The 18,051-nt window shown below is 57.5% G+C and overlaps 4 protein-coding genes across 4 annotated transcripts; 1 reads left to right on the forward strand and 3 right to left on the reverse strand.

Moving 5' to 3' along the window:
* Window positions 1-30: 30 nt before the first annotated feature.
* Window positions 31-655, forward strand: CAOG_06371 (hypothetical protein; the record flags this gene model as incomplete). The annotated part of the gene is made up of 3 exons (XM_004345070.2): window positions 31-100; window positions 189-306; window positions 390-655. Coding segments are annotated over 3 exons (412 nt in total), but the record flags the coding sequence as incomplete, so codon positions are not given.
* Window positions 656-692: 37 nt separating this feature from the next.
* CAOG_06372 (hypothetical protein) lies at window positions 693-4,323 on the reverse strand. Its single transcript, XM_004345071.2, has 2 exons — window positions 3,741-4,323; window positions 693-3,637 (listed from the first exon to the last, which is right to left on the reverse strand). The coding sequence occupies exons 1-2, from the start codon at window positions 3,945-3,947 to the stop codon at window positions 761-763; spliced, it is 3,084 nt and encodes a 1,027-aa protein (XP_004345121.1). The 5' UTR covers window positions 3,948-4,323; the 3' UTR covers window positions 693-760.
* A 730-nt stretch (window positions 4,324-5,053) lies between these two features.
* CAOG_06373 (pre-mRNA splicing factor) lies at window positions 5,054-8,949 on the reverse strand. The gene is made up of 8 exons (XM_004345072.2): window positions 8,788-8,949; window positions 8,593-8,655; window positions 7,065-8,305; window positions 6,765-6,943; window positions 6,105-6,662; window positions 5,796-5,997; window positions 5,545-5,683; window positions 5,054-5,446 (listed from the first exon to the last, which is right to left on the reverse strand). The coding sequence occupies exons 1-8, from the start codon at window positions 8,883-8,885 to the stop codon at window positions 5,176-5,178; spliced, it is 2,751 nt and encodes a 916-aa protein (XP_004345122.1). The 5' UTR covers window positions 8,886-8,949; the 3' UTR covers window positions 5,054-5,175.
* A 186-nt stretch (window positions 8,950-9,135) lies between these two features.
* Window positions 9,136-17,802, reverse strand: CAOG_06374 (hypothetical protein; the record flags this gene model as incomplete). Its single annotated transcript, XM_004345073.2, has 1 exon — window positions 9,136-17,802. The coding sequence occupies one exon, from the start codon at window positions 17,800-17,802 to the stop codon at window positions 9,235-9,237; it is 8,568 nt and encodes a 2,855-aa protein (XP_004345123.1). The 3' UTR covers window positions 9,136-9,234.
* Window positions 17,803-18,051: the final 249 nt, after the last annotated feature.

Consider the following 18,051-nt stretch of genomic DNA (forward strand, 5'->3'; position numbering starts at 1 on the left):
ATTCTCAGATCCAAGTCAGTCTGTTTTTGGCATGTCGGCAGATTGCGTGTTTTGTCGAATTTCGAGCGGCCAGGACCCTTCTACGACGCTGTTGTTTGAGGTGTGACCCTGACGAGACCTGACGAGACCTGATGCGGTTTGGATTTTGAAGCCTGACCTCGTTCTGCTCTGCGTGTGTGTTGTTTCAGAATGAGCGTCTGGTCGCGTTTCGAGACATTCGACCAGCGGCTCCAACGCATCTCCTCGTCGTCCCCAAGCAACACATTCGAGATGCTACACTCCTCGATTCAACGCACTCTGCGCTCGGTATGCGAGTCAAGGGTGCGCGGGGTCTTACGTCCGATTCGACACCCAATTCTCATCTGAACCTCTTGCTTTTTCTGCCGCAGTTCACGAAATGAACGAGGTTGCACTTAAACTATTAGCAGATCACAGCCTCGATGGCCAAGATGCGAGAATTGGGTTTCATTGGCCGCCGCTGGTCATGATCAAGCACTTGCACCTGCATGTGATTGCGCCTGCATCGCAAATGTCGTTTTTGGGTCGGTGGCTGTTTTGGGACAAGTCGCCCTTGTTTTCACCGATCGCATGGATGCTGGACAAGCTAGCGTGAATGCTGGTGCAGGACATAGATTCAATGAATTTTCAAGAAGTGACTTGTTTGCCTTTGAACGCAACACGCAGCAACAACAACAACAACAACAACAACAACAACAACAACCAAAGATAAAAGCAAAACACAAACACATCATCATCATCATCATCTCAGCAACGTCTCCGAAGAGGTAGCCAGGCTCCCACTCGCAGCAAGCCGAGTAGAACCAAGGTCTGAGGAGGGTGCTGCGACTGGGCCATTTGTAGTCACACCACCAACACCGAATTCAGAGAGATCCGGCCGCAAACCGAGCCAGTAGCGATGCACAGGCACATGAGCCGCGTTGTAGCGGGACTCGAAAAGCTGGTCCCCGCTCAAAATGTGCCCAACCGAGGGAACTTGGCTCGTGGAGTTGAGCAGCGTTGGGGTGCCGAATTGGGCGACGAGGAAGGGCTGGGAGGAAGCGACGACGGGAGCAGTAGCAGCATTGGTGCTGAAGTTTTGCATCAGCGAGGCCATGCTTTGCAGGTACACGCACTGGTCTTCGGGTGTAGCAGCAACTGCTGGAGCGGCTGGAGTTGCTGCATCGACAACCACACGAACGGTCTCGAGCGTGTCTTGCCAGTCGCCCGAGACGAGCATGTTCATGTAGCGCGAGGGTGTAATGTGGCGGGGCTTGAGGCGGTGCGACACGTCCGTGTCCTCCAAGGGCGACAAGATGGCAACAAAGATGCTCGTCAACAGCTCGCGCGACAGGCCGTCCCAGTCGTCGGGATGCGAGCGTCCCGTCCACAGGACCTTGCGGCCACGCTCGACCAGTCTGGCCATGTCCGTCTGCCGCCACTCACTTTCGGAGACATTCAAGTCGAGCTCGTGTGCGCGAACAAGGGCATCCAGACCGAGCAGCGGCATAATGTTGGTCGTGTAAAACTCTGCCACCATGGCCTCGGCGGCGGTGAGCACCTGCTCCAGGTCTGCGCGTGTCAGCTTGATCGAGCCCGCGTGCTTGATTGCCTGGAACGCGTCGAGGCGGCGCGAGCCACTCGAGTGAAAGTACAGGCCCAGATCGAGCTCGCGTTGCTCAATCATCTTGTCCATCAGATGGCGGAAGTGTTGGTGACGCGCCTTGAGGTGCTTTTCGTAGGGCGCGTCCGAGTCGACCGTCAACGAGAGCGGCGTGAAGAGCAGGCGCTTGGTTTGCTCGAGCCGGTCGAGGGGGAAGCGCAAAACAGCCTCTTGTGCAGTTCGATACGCCTGCAGCTGCTTGCGCTCGAGCAAGAGGCGCAATGTGAGAAGCACTTGCGACGGATCAGCCTGGTAAAAGTGCTGCAGCATGAGACCAGGGCCTTTCACACGAACGGCAAGGAATGTATCCGACCGTGGAACGCGAGCGCGATGACGCAACACTGCGTTGAAGACCACAGTGTCCCAAATGGAAGAAGCCACCATCAGGATTGCGCCAAAAAGCACCACAAACACTGCGGCGATCGGGAGGACGGCAAGACCTGCAATCAGCGGCACGACGACCTTGACCAAGCCATCGAGCAGGTTACGGAAGAGGACTTGCAAGAGGGGAAGGCCGCGGTGGGATGATCCTTTCGTGCTAGAGTCATAGAGGACAATGTCGGCAAGGTAGCGAGCCAGCGCGACACCGAGAGCGATCGCGGGAGCGCCCACGCCGGCCGCAAGCGACAGCCCGACATTCAACACTGTCAATATGGGCTGGCCGACGAGAAGCATGACCGAGCCGAGGCCGCCGACGATACCACGGTGCCACAGAATGTGGAAGGGTCGCGAAAAGCCTTTGCCAATGATGCCATTGTCCATCGTCGCCTCATATTCGACGCGGCACTGATGGACATGCGCATGCAAGCGATTCAGACGAGTCCAAAGTGTCGACACGCAGATGCGGTTTGGGATGACCATTGGGCGCTCCCGCCCGTCGCTCCAGATCTGCTTGCCAAGCGGGAAATCATGCCGCTCGAACAGCGCGCGGACACCAAAGGGCCCCGAAATGAGCGAACCCAACACCGCAACAAAGAAAATGTTGAATGAATAGACAAACGAGCGCTGGGCGATGAGAGCAAGGCGCCAGCCGGGGAAACGAGAGGTGATGCGGTAGGCAATGGAGGTTTCCACATTCCAATGCGGCCCAATAACACCACGACTGGGCGTCGTGCCCGAGAACGGACGCTGGGCGGCACGCTCCTTGGCCAGCTCCGGGCTCAGAATGAGCCGATCGAGCTGTGCTTCAGTCAGCTCGGGCGGGTTGAGGTCGGCTTGGCCCGGCTCGGTCCGATCGATTCGGTCCACTTCATTGTTGTCGCGATCCGTTCGTGCGGTATCGGTGATAATCCAGTTGTTGGGGTTCCAGATCTTGCGTTTGCTGACAAGCTCGTACTTTGGCGTAACAATGCTGCTGTACTGTTTGATGATGGGGCGCGGATCAAACGATTGCAAACGCTGCAAAAGGAAAACAAACAGCGGCAGCTGCGCCTGTCGCGCGCGCGCCAGCAGTGTCGGGTTGAACTCGGCCTCAATGGCGGCGCGCGAGGGCGCCTCGGCGGCGCTCACTGCTCGAGCCAGCCAACTGGTTTGAGACAGAATGGGATGCTTCTTCTGCAGATCTGCCTGCACGGTGCTGTGCAGCTGATCGAGGCGATAAGACAGCTCGCTCTGGGTCAGCGTGGCCAGAAGACTTCCGAGCACCAACTGGTGCAACGTGGATCCAATGCCCGGAGCGAGCGCGTCCAGCTTTGCGTCAGTCCGGATTGCGTTGAGCAAGCGCCGGTTTTGCTCATTGACGCAAGCGTGATCGAGGAAGGCCGTGAGTGTAATGCTGCTTGGGAGCGCGGATGGATTGGCCGCAATGTACTGCTTGACCATGCCACGAAATTCTGCACGAGAGTCATTCCAAGCGCTCTCCACTTCTGTTGCAATCTTGTGCAGGGCGCTGGATAGTTTGGAGCGAATGTGCGGGTGGGCGAATCGAAGATCCACTTCCGTCCCTTCCGAGTCGACAAACACGAACGGGACGGCCGTCTGTGAGCACAACGAAATGAGTTGGACGAAGGCAGTGTGAGTTTTGTGGGAAGGTGCGGCTGGCAGGAGAGAAAGGAGCGAAAACTGGAGCCGAGTGCCTCACCATTTTCAAGCCTCGGAGGAGATGCCAAGCTCGCCGGCGGGCCACAAACGTTTCAATATCAGAGTCTGAATACTTGTTTGTCATTGCGCGCATGCCAATCAGCAGGTCGAGCACTCTGTAGCCTCCACGAGCAAGGGACTGGACTCCTCCAACCACGCTAAAGTTGGAATTGCGCACGAGAACATCTGGCACTGTGCACCAGACCATCTCAGCCGAGGCGCACAGGAACCGGCTAAAGCGAGCCCAGACGCGCAACTTGCCCTGCTGCAGCCACGACGACAGTCTCCAAACGTGCTGCTGATCGGGCTCGCTTTGCGATGGCACCGAAAACTCGCCAGTTTGCCGCACATCGTGCAGCTGAGCGGCTGTCAGCTTGCCTCCCGAGACCGCTTGGAGTTCGGTTTGCACCGGGACTGGGTTGAGGTCGAGCGGAAACAGCTCTGCGATGCGCACTTCGGAGAGCTCGACCGGCGCCCCTGCCCCTGCCCCTGCCTTTTTGGTCGTTCGTGCGCGTTTGGACGTCCGTCCGGCAAGTCCAGAGTCGTCCGTGTCGTCCGTGTCGTCCGTGTCGTCCGTGTCGTGGTCGTCCGCATCGTCGTGACCACTGACGCTCGCAGCGGTCTTGAAGCGGGAGTGGTCTGAATACGCATCCGTCTTGGCATGGAATCCATCCGGAATGCGAGTGTTCTTCTTCTGCTGCTGGAGCGGGTCAAACACGGACGTTGGCGCGGCAAACGTGAACAGACCCCAGTCGAGCAGCGAGTGCGCCAGGTAGCCCGCAACAGCCTCCTGCACGGCGTTCGTGTCGTGGTCGCCAGCAGGAGTAGTATCAGCAGCAGCAGCAGCAGCAGCAGGAGTGGGTGAACTGGATGACGCAGCATCAGCAGCATTCTCGACGTCGTCGTCGTCGTCCTGCTGCTCGTCCTTGTCGTCACGATCCTCGTTCGCGTTTGGAGCAGGAGTGTCAAACCAGTCACTGGCAGTGTCATTGCTCCGGTTGTTGCGCTGCTGCTGCTGCTGCTCTCGGCGTAGACGAGCCGATTTGGCCAGAGCAGATTCGGGTGAGCGCTGGACGAGGCTGGTCTGATCAGCAGCGGCGAACGTCACCCACGGAGGCAAGCTGTGGACGAATGGGTCATTAGAGAGAGTGAGTGAGTGAGTGAGTGAGTGAGTGAGTGAGTGAGTGAGTGAGTCAAGTGGAATGCAGTGGCTTACGTTGGCAATTGAGCGGACATGAACAAATATGGGAATCAGAGAGAGTGAGAGGTAAAAGATGAGACTGAGCGAAAGAGAAAAAGGCAACAAATAAAGAAAAGACGAAAAGCTGAATGATGATGCAGGAATGAACAGCCGCAAAACCAAAACCAAAGGTGAAATGTTCATGTTCTGACACACGTTAGGACACAACAACTCCAGAACTTCAATGTCGAGAGCACTACACAGCAAGCGCAGAGACGAGCTGCAACAACTCAGCTGTCGGCTTGTTCCAGTTCTCAATGGACTTGGAAACTCGCGTCCAGTGCTCCCCGTGCCGCGGTTCTGCTGCAACACACTTTTGCAAAACATCCTGCTGGTCATTGGCAGTGCCGTGCTGCAGCTGGAATTTATAAAAGGTGGCCCAAGCGTCGCCGAGGTCTGGATCAGCACCGATCGCGCGGCGGAACCATTCAGCAGCCTTTTCCACCTTGCGCTCAGCCCACAAAAGCCTAGAGGTGGACAAGGGAAGGAAGGAGTGAGCAACAGCCTGAAACGGAAAACAACAATCGCAGAAATTCAGAAAAAAAAACCCGTCCGCGTTTCTTACTTTGCAACAGCAACAAGAACGTGCGGGCTGTCTTCGTTGCGCTGAACAGCGGTGAGACTTTTCGCTCGTCGCAATGGAACTGGTTCCATGAAAATGGCCTCGGCCAGGAGGAGACCAGACGTGGGGCACTCTTGCATCGCTACGAAAAGGAAAAAAAAAACCACAACAGGTCCAACGCTCGCACAATGAGTTTGTCGTTTCTCCAAAAAGCACGCATGAGCAACAAATTTCGCTCAACAGCCACATCTCACCTTTGGCCATGAGCGCTTGTGCGGCTGCTGCGTTGCCGCTTCGAGTCTCGACGCGAACCGCCTCCAGCCACAAAGTATCGTTCTTTTGGTTCTTGAAGCGAGCTCGTTCCAGAATACCGCGCGCCTTTGTCAAATTGCCAGTCTGTTCCTCCAGCCGCGCAGCCAGAAGCCATAGTGGAATGGAGGAAGTGCATCGTCGGATCTGCATCCAAACAACAACAACAACAATAGCCACAAATGCACAGCTTTCAGTACCGATCCACCTCTGCAGAAAACAAACAAAAAACACCACAGATCGCTGCAACGTACGCCTTCCTTGTAGGCCTCTCGGGCGCCGTTTTCATCGCCTTGCTGCATGAGGATTTGCCCTCGCATCATGTGAAGCTTGTCAAATTCCGGGAAAAGCTGGACTCCTTCGGCCAGCAGGGTCTTTGCGCGCTCCAGCTCATTCAACTGCCACTCGAGCTTGGCAGACTTCATCCAGACACGGGCGGTGGGAGCATTGGCCCGTGCACGGTCGAGAAGTGCGCGAGCTCGAGCAAACTCGCTGGTTTCGCTTTCCAGCTTGACGGCTGCCAGCCAAATTTCCTCGCTGTTGGGGTTTGCGTTGAAGGCGTACATCAAAATTTGCTTGCTCTGCTCAATATTGCCCGCGCGCCATTGCTCCTTGGCGCCCATCAGCCAGAGCTCTTCGGCCTGCGGGCAGTAACGAACGGCCTTTTCCAGCACGGCGTGCACAGTCGCGGGAGTACCGTGCTGCTTTTCGAGCAGCGCAGCGCTCTTCCACAACGATTGCTTGGATGAGAACTTTTCCAAGGCGTGCTCGTACACTGCGCGTGCGCAGTTGATGCAGTTTTGGCTGACAAACTGTTTGGCGGAGGAGCAAGTGAGGAGCGAGGCAAGACCACAGCACATTCACATTCACATTCCATCAACAAACGACCACAAAGAAAAAAAACCACCACGTACCGTAGCAGCGTCGTCAGCCCAAGTAACTCGACGATCTTCGGCCTCCACACCAACGTCAATAACATTCATAACAATGCTCTTGGCTGTCGCAATCGAGTTGGCCTTTTCGCAAACTTGAGCATCGGCAAGCCAGTCGTCGCGAACGATCTGCACACCGTTGGCAGACAATGCCTTGATTGCTGTTCAAGCGCAAGTTGCAAAAACAACAATGAACAAGTGAGATACAAAACCATAGAACGAGCAATCGCCGTCCCAGCACCCCCTTGAAACACCCCCCCCCGCACCGACGCAAAAACTTACCGCGCTGAACAATCTTGTCCACCATCACACGATTGCCATCCGCACTGTTGGCCTCTTCCAGTTGCGCTGCAGCAATCCAAATTTGGCGATCGGTGGGGATGCTCATGCGCGCCTTGTTGAGCACGGCCTTGGCGTTATCATATGTCTCGAGGTGGGCGAGTGCGAGCCACAAGTCCACGCTGTCGGGGCAGCACTCGACGGCGCGTCCCAGCAGGATGCGGGCATCTTCGGGTGTCTCGAGCTCGACGGCAGTCTTCCAGAGACGGACCGAGTTGGGAATGTGCTCGAGCGCCTTTCGCAGCACACGCTTCTTGGCTGTGGTGTCGGTTTCAATGTCGGACGCCTTGAGCCAGATCTTGACTGAATGCGGGATTTGCTCGACGGCCTGGGCAACCACTGCCTTGGCGAGGTCTGGCGGATGCAACCGAGCGGCCTCAACCCACATGTCCTCGCTCTTGGGGCAGAACTCGCAGCCTTTCATGGCCAGGGTGCGTGCAGCCGCCATCTTGCCAGCAGCCTCTTCGAGGCGGGCCGCTGCAATCCAGCCTGGAGCGTGGCGCGGATTGGTTTGGGTCACGTTGGCGAGGAGGGTGCGCGCCTTGTTCAAATCGCCGTAGTCGGAGCCCTTCTGCGGGATGACCGAGTTCAAGTCCGTCATGTAGCCCTTGGCATCGACAACCGTCTGGCCAGTGACAGAGTCCGAGGCCTGGTTGAGGCGGGCATTCAAAATGGACGTGCGCGCCTCGCCAATCTGGGTCAAGTCGCCAGGCGTTGCCATGCCCTGCATCGGGTCGACGGCGGTGGTTGTCTCGCCAGCCGTGCGTGCCGCGTTGATGACCGAGTCTGGCACAGGTGTATATCGCTCTGGACGAACCAGGCGAGGCTTCTTCGCGCGCAGCGAGCCGGCCTCTGGAAGCATCTCCCAGTCCTCGGCCGACATTTGATTCAAGCCGCGCTTGAGCTCTACAAACTGCTGCTGGATTTTCGGGTGCTCTTGATTGAATCGGTCAATCTCCTCTTGCATCTTCTTCTCTCTGCGGGCGTCTCTGCGCGTGTCCATGCGCCTGTCGATGGCGTCGTAGATGGCGTCTGCTTCCTTGTCGTCTTCCTCGTACGGCGCCGAGGCGAACAGCGATCCAGAGTAGCCGTTCTCCTCGTCGTAATGCGCGTCGTTCAGGTTGCCATCCTTCTCCTTGTCCTCCTCAGCTGCACGGCGTCGTGCGAACGGCGATGCTTCCTCACTGCAGACATGCATTGAAACAAGACGAACGAACGCAGGGTGAGTGAGTGATTTGAATCATCCAAAGCCCCGCCTGTCGCTCACTCTGCCTGGGCCACAAGCCGTCCACGCATCCACGCATCCACACATTCAATACAGCGCTGGGCATGAACGCGAGGGGGGGGGGACGGGAGCTCAACGTCGTCGCGCAACGTCGAGATCTCGTCTGTGCGCTTGCCGTCCCAGTGTGTTCCCTCCCCAGGAGTGGACGTTGCCATCCATTGAACATGAAGCGCAATGCGGGCTTACATTTCGACTTCGCCGGGTGCTCGCGCGGGACCAATGTCAGACCGCGTTGTGAAACCAGTCGCTCTGTTTCAAAGTTGAACAACGCACACACGCCGACAGTGAGTGTTCTCAGCTCCGTCAGTCATCATCATCATCATCATCATCATCATCATGAACAACAGTCCACAATAGAGCAAGGAATAAAGAACAAGTTACCCGCGACCAGCGCCGGCAACGTAGCCGCTCGGAGCCGCTTTGCCGAAAAAGCTCTTCTTCTGAGCTTCGACCAACGCAGCAGAAAACACCGACGCCATGAAAAACTAAGAAACAATGAAACAATGAAGATAGAAATAAAAAAAAAATAAAAATAAAAGGACAAATTATTGAAAAATAAGAAATGGCAACGAGGCTACATTTGGAATGGTCAAAATGATCATAGTTCAGATGTGGACTTCTTTTCCCCGAACACTGGTTGGGCTCAGCGAACAAGATCACCATCCACGCACAATCGGGCGTAAAACTGCTTCATCAACGAGCATGAAAATGCGATGGAAGTGAATGAATTGTCGGGAAATAAAACTACATTTGAGAATACAACAGAATCGAAACACATCTGCCTTGTTCTTTGTGTGTGTGAATGAGCGCATCATCAGAACCCAAGCGTTATGCGGTGGTGTTGGCAGAGACAGCGGTGTTGCTGCCAGAGGCAGCGGTGGAAGTGAGCGTTGAAACATGGGCAGGAGCAGTCCAAGGAACAGTCACGCCAACAGCAAGTGCCGCCAATCGAGCAGCCTCGCTTGTTTGAGCGCGAGCGGCGGGGGAGACAAACCCGCCTTCAGTTGTGCGCGCAATCTGGATGATGGCTACAACCTCAGCCACACGGCGAGCGTTGGCCTGCAGCGAGGAGGCAGGAGCCGCAGGGCTTGGAGTCGGCTGCTTGGCTGCCTCATCAGCAGCAGCCTTGCTCAGCGCGGCAATTCTGCCTGGGACGAGGTCAACGACGGGAACTGGATCAATGTCAACCTGTTCTGCGGGGAAGGCGGCATAAGCATCAAGCAGGAAGTGAAGTGCACGGAAGCCCGGAGGAATGCCAATGCTGCGGAGGAACTCGAGGAAGTGCTCGCAGCGGTTGGGCGAGCGAAGACTCAGGCCGTGCAGGATCTCCATCACGAGCGTCTTGAAGGCGTCGCGCGCAGTGTGCAACATTGTACGCGTTTCTTCAATGTCATGAGGCAGCAACGAGGTGTTGTGCAGCTGCATCATAACGTCGTCGAACGCCGTCCAATCCTGTCGCAAGCGTGCAAAATGCAAGGCCATGGCGTACGCTCGGCTCGACGAGAGCGTCCGCGGTGACAACAGCCACACGAAATGAAGCAGACGCTCTGACGCATCGTCGAGCGCTCGGTTTGAGGACACCTGGCTCAAAAAGGACGAAAAAGTGACCCACAGCTCTTCGGGCACAACCGCTGGAACGAGGGACGGACGGGTGTTGTCGACAGACAATTGGCCCCGTGCCTCGCGCGTGGCCGCCTTAGAAGAGGAATTCGAGGAAGACTTCGAGGAATTCGAGGACGAATCCGAGGAATCCGAAGAATCCGAAGAATCAGACGAGGCAGATGCAGCGGCTCCAGTGCGGGGTGCAGACGCCAGGAACTCGTCCATGAGCGCCGAGCGGAATGCACGCCCATGACCACGCAGCCACTGAGAGAGCAACTCGGCCGATGCTTGTTTCGGGAGGACGCGTTGCACGTGTGCAGCGTGGTGCTTGCAGAACCAGAGCAGCGCTCCAATGACAGCATTGCAACCATTGTTGCGTGTCGTGCGCAGAGCGCCTGGATTTGGGGTTGGGCTGCTGTTGGCAATTCGTCCAGCAGATGCTGCCTTGTTCAAGACAGCACAGAGGATGGCCAAGTCAGGCTTCTGAGCCAGCGACATGCTGGGCACAAATTTGATAAAGTAGCGCAGCGCAGTGTCCACAAGCTCAAACGCCACCGCGACACGGGGAATGATGCCCATGTGTTCCGGCCTCAGAGTGAGCGTCGACCAAAGCGCCTCCGGGTACGCCGAGCTCGGTGCAATCGCTGCGAGCGACGCATCCAACACGGGAATGAGCTGCCGGCCGTTACTCGTCATCATGAGCAGCTGCAAAACAGATTGCCGGCAAGAGTGGAGCTCGGCTTCGGACGTCTGAAGCAGAAGGGCAATGAGGGCAGAGTGCTGCGGATACACTTCGCGCAACAGTCGTGTGCCACTCGACGAGCTTAGGTGTTGTCCGAGCGTGCTTGGGCTCAGCACGACGAGGAACTGATCGAGGGCTGCGCTGACCTTGCCCTCCAGCAACAGGAAGCGCGTTAGCAGAAGCGGGTCACGCGGCAACGGGCGCTGGTACAAGCGCACGTGTGCCGCGCTCACCAAGGCGCGAATCGCGTCTCCGCGCGGCGTTGGAAGTCCATCAAGGGTGCGGAATACGGTGACGAGATCCGCTGAAGCCAGCTGACGAGGGGCGGAAGCTGTGGTAGTGGGCACAGAGAACTGCCGAATCCAAGCAAGCTCGCCAGCGTCGCGTTTGGACTGCTCCGAGAGGAAGCGGGCAATCTTTGCGAGCGCCTCGGGACCGCTGGGGTTGCTCTCGTCCAAGGCGGGAAGCAGTGCATCATCCAACTTGGCAACGTTTGCCATGAATTCCGCACGCACCGCAGCATCTTCAACAACGGCAGACCAGTGCATCGACCAAGTGGGGGAGGCTTGAATTTCTGCAAGAAGGGCATCAAGCCCGGAAAGGCCGGCGTTTGTGTGAACAGCAGCTTTCGCTGCGTGTGGTGTGAGTGGCGAGGATGCTGGAGTTGTTTGAGGCACTTCCCACTGAAGCTGAGCCGAACCAAGACTGGTGACGGGAATGCGCCCGACGACCACGCCAATTTGCTCGACGGCAACCGTGAAATGCGACGCTGCCTCCGATTGCCCTTGCCTCACAAGGGCATCTTGGACTGCAATCGCCACATCACGCCAGTGCTCGCGATTGTGGTGCAGCTGGTGTTCGACAGAGCGAGCAACACGCGAGGTGAATCGGACCTCTGCGTGACGGTCGGATGTGATGGCCGTCAGCCTGGTGACCAGCGAGACAGCCAACGCGGTGCGACCGGCGGCCAGCGCGTGGGTGAGCAAGAAAATGGACGTGTACGAGTTCAGGCGGAACGACGAGGCGTCAGCAAGGTCGAGCCACTGTTCAAGCGCCTGGAACATGCTGGAGAGCCGCGGTTCGGGCTCCAGTGGTGTCGCAGCGGAAGTCAAGGATGGCGCCACACGAAGGGCATCCACGAGCTTTGTGGGCCACTCGTGTGACGAGTAGCGATCCATCAACAGGAATGCCGCCGCGTCGAGGGCGCTGCCCACAAGAGCGGACAGGCCCTGCTTGACTTCCGGCTTTGCGTGCTCAAAGATGGCAATGTGGGGATGGGCGCTCAGCCGCCCGGCAACCTCAAGGCGTCCCGCACGCTGCTCGGATCCAGCTAGCAGCAGCATCATCACAGCCAGCGCTTGAGCACGAGCTTTGGGAGGCAACACGTGCTGAATGTCGCCCATGAGCCGACCCAAGTCATCGGCGCCAGGAGGGGCGGTTGCACCGTTTGCTGGCGCAGAAGCACTGGCTGGAGCATGCCAGCCAGAAGACTGTTCCAGGTTGGCGCGCTGGGGAATGACGTCAGGCAAGCGGAATGCAAGCGGAAAGGCGCTCAAAAACGCAAGGCGGGGACGAAACAGGCCACTTGAAATCAGATCTGTCAGTAGGGAGAGCGACAAGTGCGCCCGATTACGATGATCGAAGAACGGGACATGGTCCGCTGGCAGTAAGCCGACCGGGACTTCTCCTGGTTTGTGAGGCGCCGACCCTCCGTCCTCTCGATCGCCAGCCGGGTTCAATCGGGCACGCAGCTTTTCGTTGCCGACGATCGACACCACAGCTTGGACCATGTCAGTCGGAGTCATTGTGCTTTGAGTTTGCACCAATTTGAGGAGAGCGAAAGCCGACATGTAGTCGCGCTGAATGGTCAGACAGGTCAACAGGCGCGCAAGCGATCGACCAGACGGCATCCGTTGGTTGCGGCTGGCGGCCAATTCCAGAAGCGTCTGGACCTTGACTGGACGCCCTCGCAGGGTGTGGTACTCAAGCAAGGCAGCGAGTGAATCGACAGAGGTTGTGGTGGTCTCCTTGGGATCGGCAAGGACGTCAACCAGGTACGGCGGACAGCGGGGATTCCGCGCGACGTTGACGAGGAGCGCGTTGACAAGCAGGCCGTGGTTGACCGAAACGGACATCTGGCCGCCAACAGCCTTGGTGAGTTGCAGCACGGAATACTCAATCAAGCGTTCATAGAGTGCCGCCTTGACCAAATCGCGTCGTTGCGTGCGGTTCAGCGCGCTGAACTGCGTGCGGATGGCGCTTTTGAAGACAATCTTCTGCTGCAGCGTATCGAGTGTATCAAACTCGTCCGCCACCGGGCCAAGCGGCGGCTGCGGAGATGCGCGATCGGAGGCCGGATGGTGAAGGCGCTGGGGCTTGATCAGATCGGCCAGATAGGTCGGCTGGATGATGTGGGGTGGGTGTGATATGTACGCAAAGAGCGGCTTGAGGTCCAGCATCGAATACTGGATGGCCAACGACAAGTCATTCGGGTGAAAGCCGAGGCCCAGCGATTTGTACCGCTCAAACAAGCGCGAAAGCGACATGGTGGGTTCGTCAACGAGTAGTGCTTGGAGAAACCATCGGTGCCACGCGCGCCGCAGATTGAAAAGCTCTCTTGTATCGCCATTGGAAGCGGCCAAAGACGTTGCAAGGATGGAAGGGAAGGATGGGATGACAACGGAAATGGCGACGTGCAACTGGAGAAGCGTTTCAGCATCGCCGGCATCAGCCAGAGCCTGGCACACTTGGTTTGCGGCGTTTCGCAGAGTGGTATAATACAGCCGCGCGTGCTGCGCAATCCAGGCCGCCAGCGTCTTCCAGACCTGATGGGACGCCGCTAGGCTGAGAAGCGTGGGTTGCACGTGGCGCGAGATCAGGCTGGAGACCAGACGGTCGGCGCCAATGCGGTCTGCAATGCTGAAGGTGTCCGAAAGGAGGGTGAGCGAATCGGCCAACGGAAAGAGGAGCATCACGTCCTCGAGCGCTTCAAAGTTTTGGACACGTGCCACAACATCCGCTCGGGATGCTTGAGCGCGGAACAAGGCGCGGGCGAGCTCAAACCGGCTGGGATTGGAGCTCGTAGTGACATTTCGAAGGGACGTTGAAATCAAGGAGCTTTGCTGCTTGGCCAATTTCGGGCTCGGCGGTGGATGCGGCCAGTTGAGCGTCGTCCGGGTGATTCTGCGGCCTCGGTGAAGACTACGCAAGAGATGAGTAAACGTCACACTGTCCGGCGGCACGCCAGCCAGTGTCGCAGCATCCACCCAATCAAAGGCGTCCAGGATTGACGCCTTGGCGATGCCGAGCGTCAGCGTGGTCATGACATCCCCATCCAACGGAGCTGTCGACGGCTGCTGCATCATGATCGTAAATACGAGTTGAGCACGTGCAAAATCTGGCTGAGGATAAGTCAGCAGCAAGTGCTCAAAGATGTCGTTAAACCGCGCCGTGTTCATCGTGGCGCGCATGGCGTAGAGAGAGCGCTGTATTTCTGTATGGGTCATTCCGGGCATGGCAGCAAGCACGGTCTGGAAGTCGGGTGGAGGCGCAGATGCCGTGCCACTACTGGTCGAGGGTGTGGTTGTTGCTGTTATTGGTGTGGTGGAGGAGGAGGAGGTGGTGGTGGTGGTGGTGGCGGTCGTACTGCTGGTGTCGGCCGCCTGAGACGCCGTCTCTGCCACATCCGTAGCCGTCTCGGAGATGGCAGCAGTTTCAGACGCAATGATCGGACCCAGAAGACTTGCAGTGACCTTCAAGGGAGAATTTGTGCCCAGGGCAGTCAGCACGTCGGAAGGCGGCACCAAAGGTTCGCTCAGGTCAACTCGGGTGCCGAGAATCAGGGAGGCGGTGGCTGTGTCGACGCCCACACGCATCTTTTCCATGACCATGAGCAAATCGGTCAGCTCGTCGACTTTGGTGAGCCCCGCGCCGGCCAGGGATTGCAGCAATGGACGGAAGTGGGCAGACCGCGGAGCGAGCTGGTAGCTCGCCATTGCGTTGACAAGGGTCATGGCCAACGTCGTCTGATTATGCCGACAAAGCAGCTCCATCAAACGCTGGAACATTTGCAAGGATGGCGTAATAAAGCCCGTGCTCATTTCTTCAACCAATGCGATCGCGCTGGCGGGATCGGCCGCAACCTCGCATGCGCGCACCACACCCGTATAGGCAACGGAAAGCAACTGCCGAAGCTCGTTCTCCTCCAAGGAACTCCGTCGAACGACACCAGGAGTGGGCGCTGCTTGACCTGGTCCAGCGGTGCCTGGAAGAAGCGAGCGCACCAAGCCGACAATGGCCCGTGCGCCAGCAATGTGGCCGCGCTGGGCAAAGATCTCCACGCACTCCCGAAGCCCGGCGACATTCACGGGCTGCTTGGCGTGCAAGGCATGAATGCAAAACGCACCAAAGGCGGTGACAGCGTCGCCGTCAGCCAATGCTGCTTGCGCGATCGACAAGAGAATGGTTGATCCTTTGACACCGTGCTGCTTAAGGACTTGTACCACGGCAGCCAATGCGTCGGGCGTGCGAAGCTCAATCAACCGGCCCATGAAAGATTCGAGGGCAGATCGCGAGGGCAGCAGCTCAGCACGGCGCGCAAATCGAAGCGCAAGTTGAGCGTGCGCCCGTGACTGCCGAATAGCAGCACTCGATGAGGTCGGCGGTGGGAAGAGCGATCGAAGAAGCATCATGCGCGCGGACGGGGCAAGTTCGGGCATCGCAGCGTCAAGCCCGTTATTGAGGCTGGCCTCTTTCGTTTCATGCAGGAGCGCTTCGAGAACCTTTTGGCAATCAGCGTGCGAGAATAGGCTGCCAAGCAAAGAGAGGAAGCGCTGATAATCGGGAGAGGTTGGGGAGACCTTATCGGCCGATTGCAAAATGACCTGCGTGGCCACCACAGTCACCTCTGTTCTGTTCAGCAAGAGTGCTATCTGCCAGACTCGGTCAAATGCAAACGGCAGCAGAGCGACTGGCGCAGTGCGCAGCGTCGAGTTGAGCATAGCGGCGGCTTCCTCGAAATGGTTGTGAGCAAAGAGCGAGTGCGCAAGGCTCAGTCGTGCGTCCAACTCGATCTGTTCACGCTGGAAGCTGGACAGCGGATCGGCGGCGGGAGAGAGCGTGTGCTGATACTCTTCAAAAGAGACCTCTGCATCGTCATCTTCGTTGTCTGCAACCGTGTTGGAAGTGGCTGTGAGCGCCAGCTCTGGAAAGAGTGCCTTCAGCTGGGGAAATGCGCCAATGTCCTGAGGTTTCGCCAGCGACAGTTTGGCAAGCAGCTCGTCATGCAGCGCCCGAACTCGATCAAGCGTGATGTCAGAGGTGAACTGGTGTTGGGTGATGGCTTGAAGCTGAATGGCCTTGTCGACACACCGGACTGGCAGGCCCAGATTCTCGAATCGGGCAAGCATCAGTTCGACTTCATTGTAGCCGCTAAAGTAAGCAAGCCCGCGCATAATCCAGGCTGCATACTCGGACGCTGCAGCCGGATTTTCAGCAAAGATGCGATTGCTCTGTGTAGCGCGGGCGATGAACTGCACAAAGCCCAGGCGAAGCGTCTCAACCGCCACCTGCCGCTGCAAGCGACGACCAAAGAGTCGCCGCGATTTTTCGTCCAAGGCCTGTGCACTGCTCGCAAGGCCAGCAGCAAAAGGGACCATCGAAGACGGCGCAAGTTTCTTTTCTGCAATCTTCCTCAGCCACAGTCGGTGGATTGTCTGGAACTCGTCCAATGTCAACGAGAGGAGAGGCATGATTCGGAAGAAGCCAGTCTCTGTTGGCTCAAGACTGAACTCGTGAAGCAACCGATAGGTGCTAACAGGGGTACAATCTTCGACATACATGCCGCTTTGTCGATTGTCGAGCCAGAGCAAGCTGAAAGCGAGCAAGTGAATCTCCTGTAGCTCCATCGGTATCGCTGTTGCTGCAGACAGCAAGGCTCGAGCCAGGTCGAAAGGCCACGACGAGCGGGAGCGTTCTGATGCATTTGCACGCAGCAACGCAGCGAAAATGACGCACAGGGCACGGTTGGAGAGGACCGTGTCGGCCTGAAGAAGTTCGCCAAGCAAATCCTGGACCTCCGCATGCGACAGCCGACTGGTGGAAGCCAAGCGTTCGAGTAGAGCCTCAGATGCCTTTGCCGCCGCTGCAGGCGTCGTAGCCAACTCTGTCCGCGTCTGCACCCCTTGCCCGTGAAGACGCGCGAAGAGATACGAAAGACCTGTTTTGGGCGATACAATGACTGGATGCCGCTCTTCCAACGGCAGCGGACGCGACAAGCGGTGTGGAGTCGGCAACGCGGCTGGCGGCGATGATTTGACCGCGAATCTCGAGCGAGTGGACAACGGGAGGTCCGATCGCGGGCCTTCTTGTGCAGCCAGGTCCAGTAGCTGCAACATGATTGATCGGAGTCGTGTCGCATGAGCAACCCTGAGCTGCCGGATGGCCATGTAGGTCATTCCGCCGTAACCCTGAAGGGACGACTGTGGTGGTGGCGCGCTCGAGGTTTTCCTCGTTGCGGGTTGATCTTGCATCTCGGTGTCTTGGTCAGCATCTTGATCAGCATCTTGATCAGCAGTCTCTTGATCAACAGTCTCTTGAGCAGCAGTCTCTTGAGCAGCAGTCTCTTGAGCAGCAGTCTCTTGAGCAGCAGTCTCTTGAGAGCGAGTGAAGCCCTGTGGTGATGGCGCTTCAGCCGCAGCAGCATCAGCAGCATTGCTCGACGCTGCTTCAGACAGGGGCGCTGACGATGATGGCGACGTGCTCACCATGCTCGAAGTGTACGATGATGGCGATGGGGCTGCAGAGGAGCGGGATTGACGAGATCTCGCCAATGCCGCCAGCGCAGCCGACGATCGCTTGGCCGCCGGTGGGGCTGCTTGGGCTGCTGGGGCTGCTGCTGATGACGATGATGATGATGATGAGGCGAATGCAGGTGGCGTGGCGTCCGAGTGTGCCTGGCGACAGGGCAATCCAGCAGCTGCAGCGGCAACGGCCAGCGACAAAGATCGCCGTCCAGCCGCAGCAGAAGCAGCGACTGCAGCCGCCGACAACATTGAAAATATGGAATGAGGTTGAAATGAAACGGGAAACAAAAAGGAAACAACAAACTCAATCAAGCGAAACGAGCTCTGTGAGCAACGAGATTGAAACACAATGAAAAGCTTGAGTGAGAATTGAATATACGGCAAGTAAGTGGTCGAGATCGCTCCCGTGTCGTGCTGCACACAGTACTGTGCATAATGATGCACTTACTTTGTGTTTGGAATAGGTTGAAGGAGAACTGCACGAACCGGCATGAAACG

The sequence above is a fragment of the Capsaspora owczarzaki genome (genome assembly GCF_000151315.2).
Source record: "Capsaspora owczarzaki ATCC 30864 unplaced genomic scaffold supercont2.11, whole genome shotgun sequence".
In the NCBI taxonomy this organism is placed as follows: Eukaryota; class Filasterea; order Ministeriida; family Capsasporidae; genus Capsaspora; species Capsaspora owczarzaki.

What these genes read in the sequence shown, in the direction of transcription:
- CAOG_06372 (XM_004345071.2), bottom strand. Translation starts at nt 3,947, where the DNA reads ATGGTCTGGTGCACAGTGCCAGATGTTCTCGTGCGCAATTCCAACTTT. An exon ending in TCCTCCGAGGCTTGAAAATG is followed by an intron (nt 3,638 to 3,740) that starts GTGAGGCACTCG and finishes TTGTGCTCACAG; the next exon opens with ACGGCCGTCCCGTTCGTGTT.
- CAOG_06373 (XM_004345072.2), bottom strand. Translation starts at nt 8,885, where the DNA reads ATGGCGTCGGTGTTTTCTGCTGCGTTGGTCGAAGCTCAGAAGAAGAGC. An exon ending in GGACAAGATTGTTCAGCGCG is followed by an intron (nt 6,944 to 7,064) that starts GTAAGTTTTTGC and finishes GCGCTTGAACAG; the next exon opens with CAATCAAGGCATTGTCTGCC. An exon ending in GGGCTGACGACGCTGCTACG is followed by an intron (nt 6,663 to 6,764) that starts GTACGTGGTGGT and finishes TCCGCCAAACAG; the next exon opens with TTTGTCAGCCAAAACTGCAT.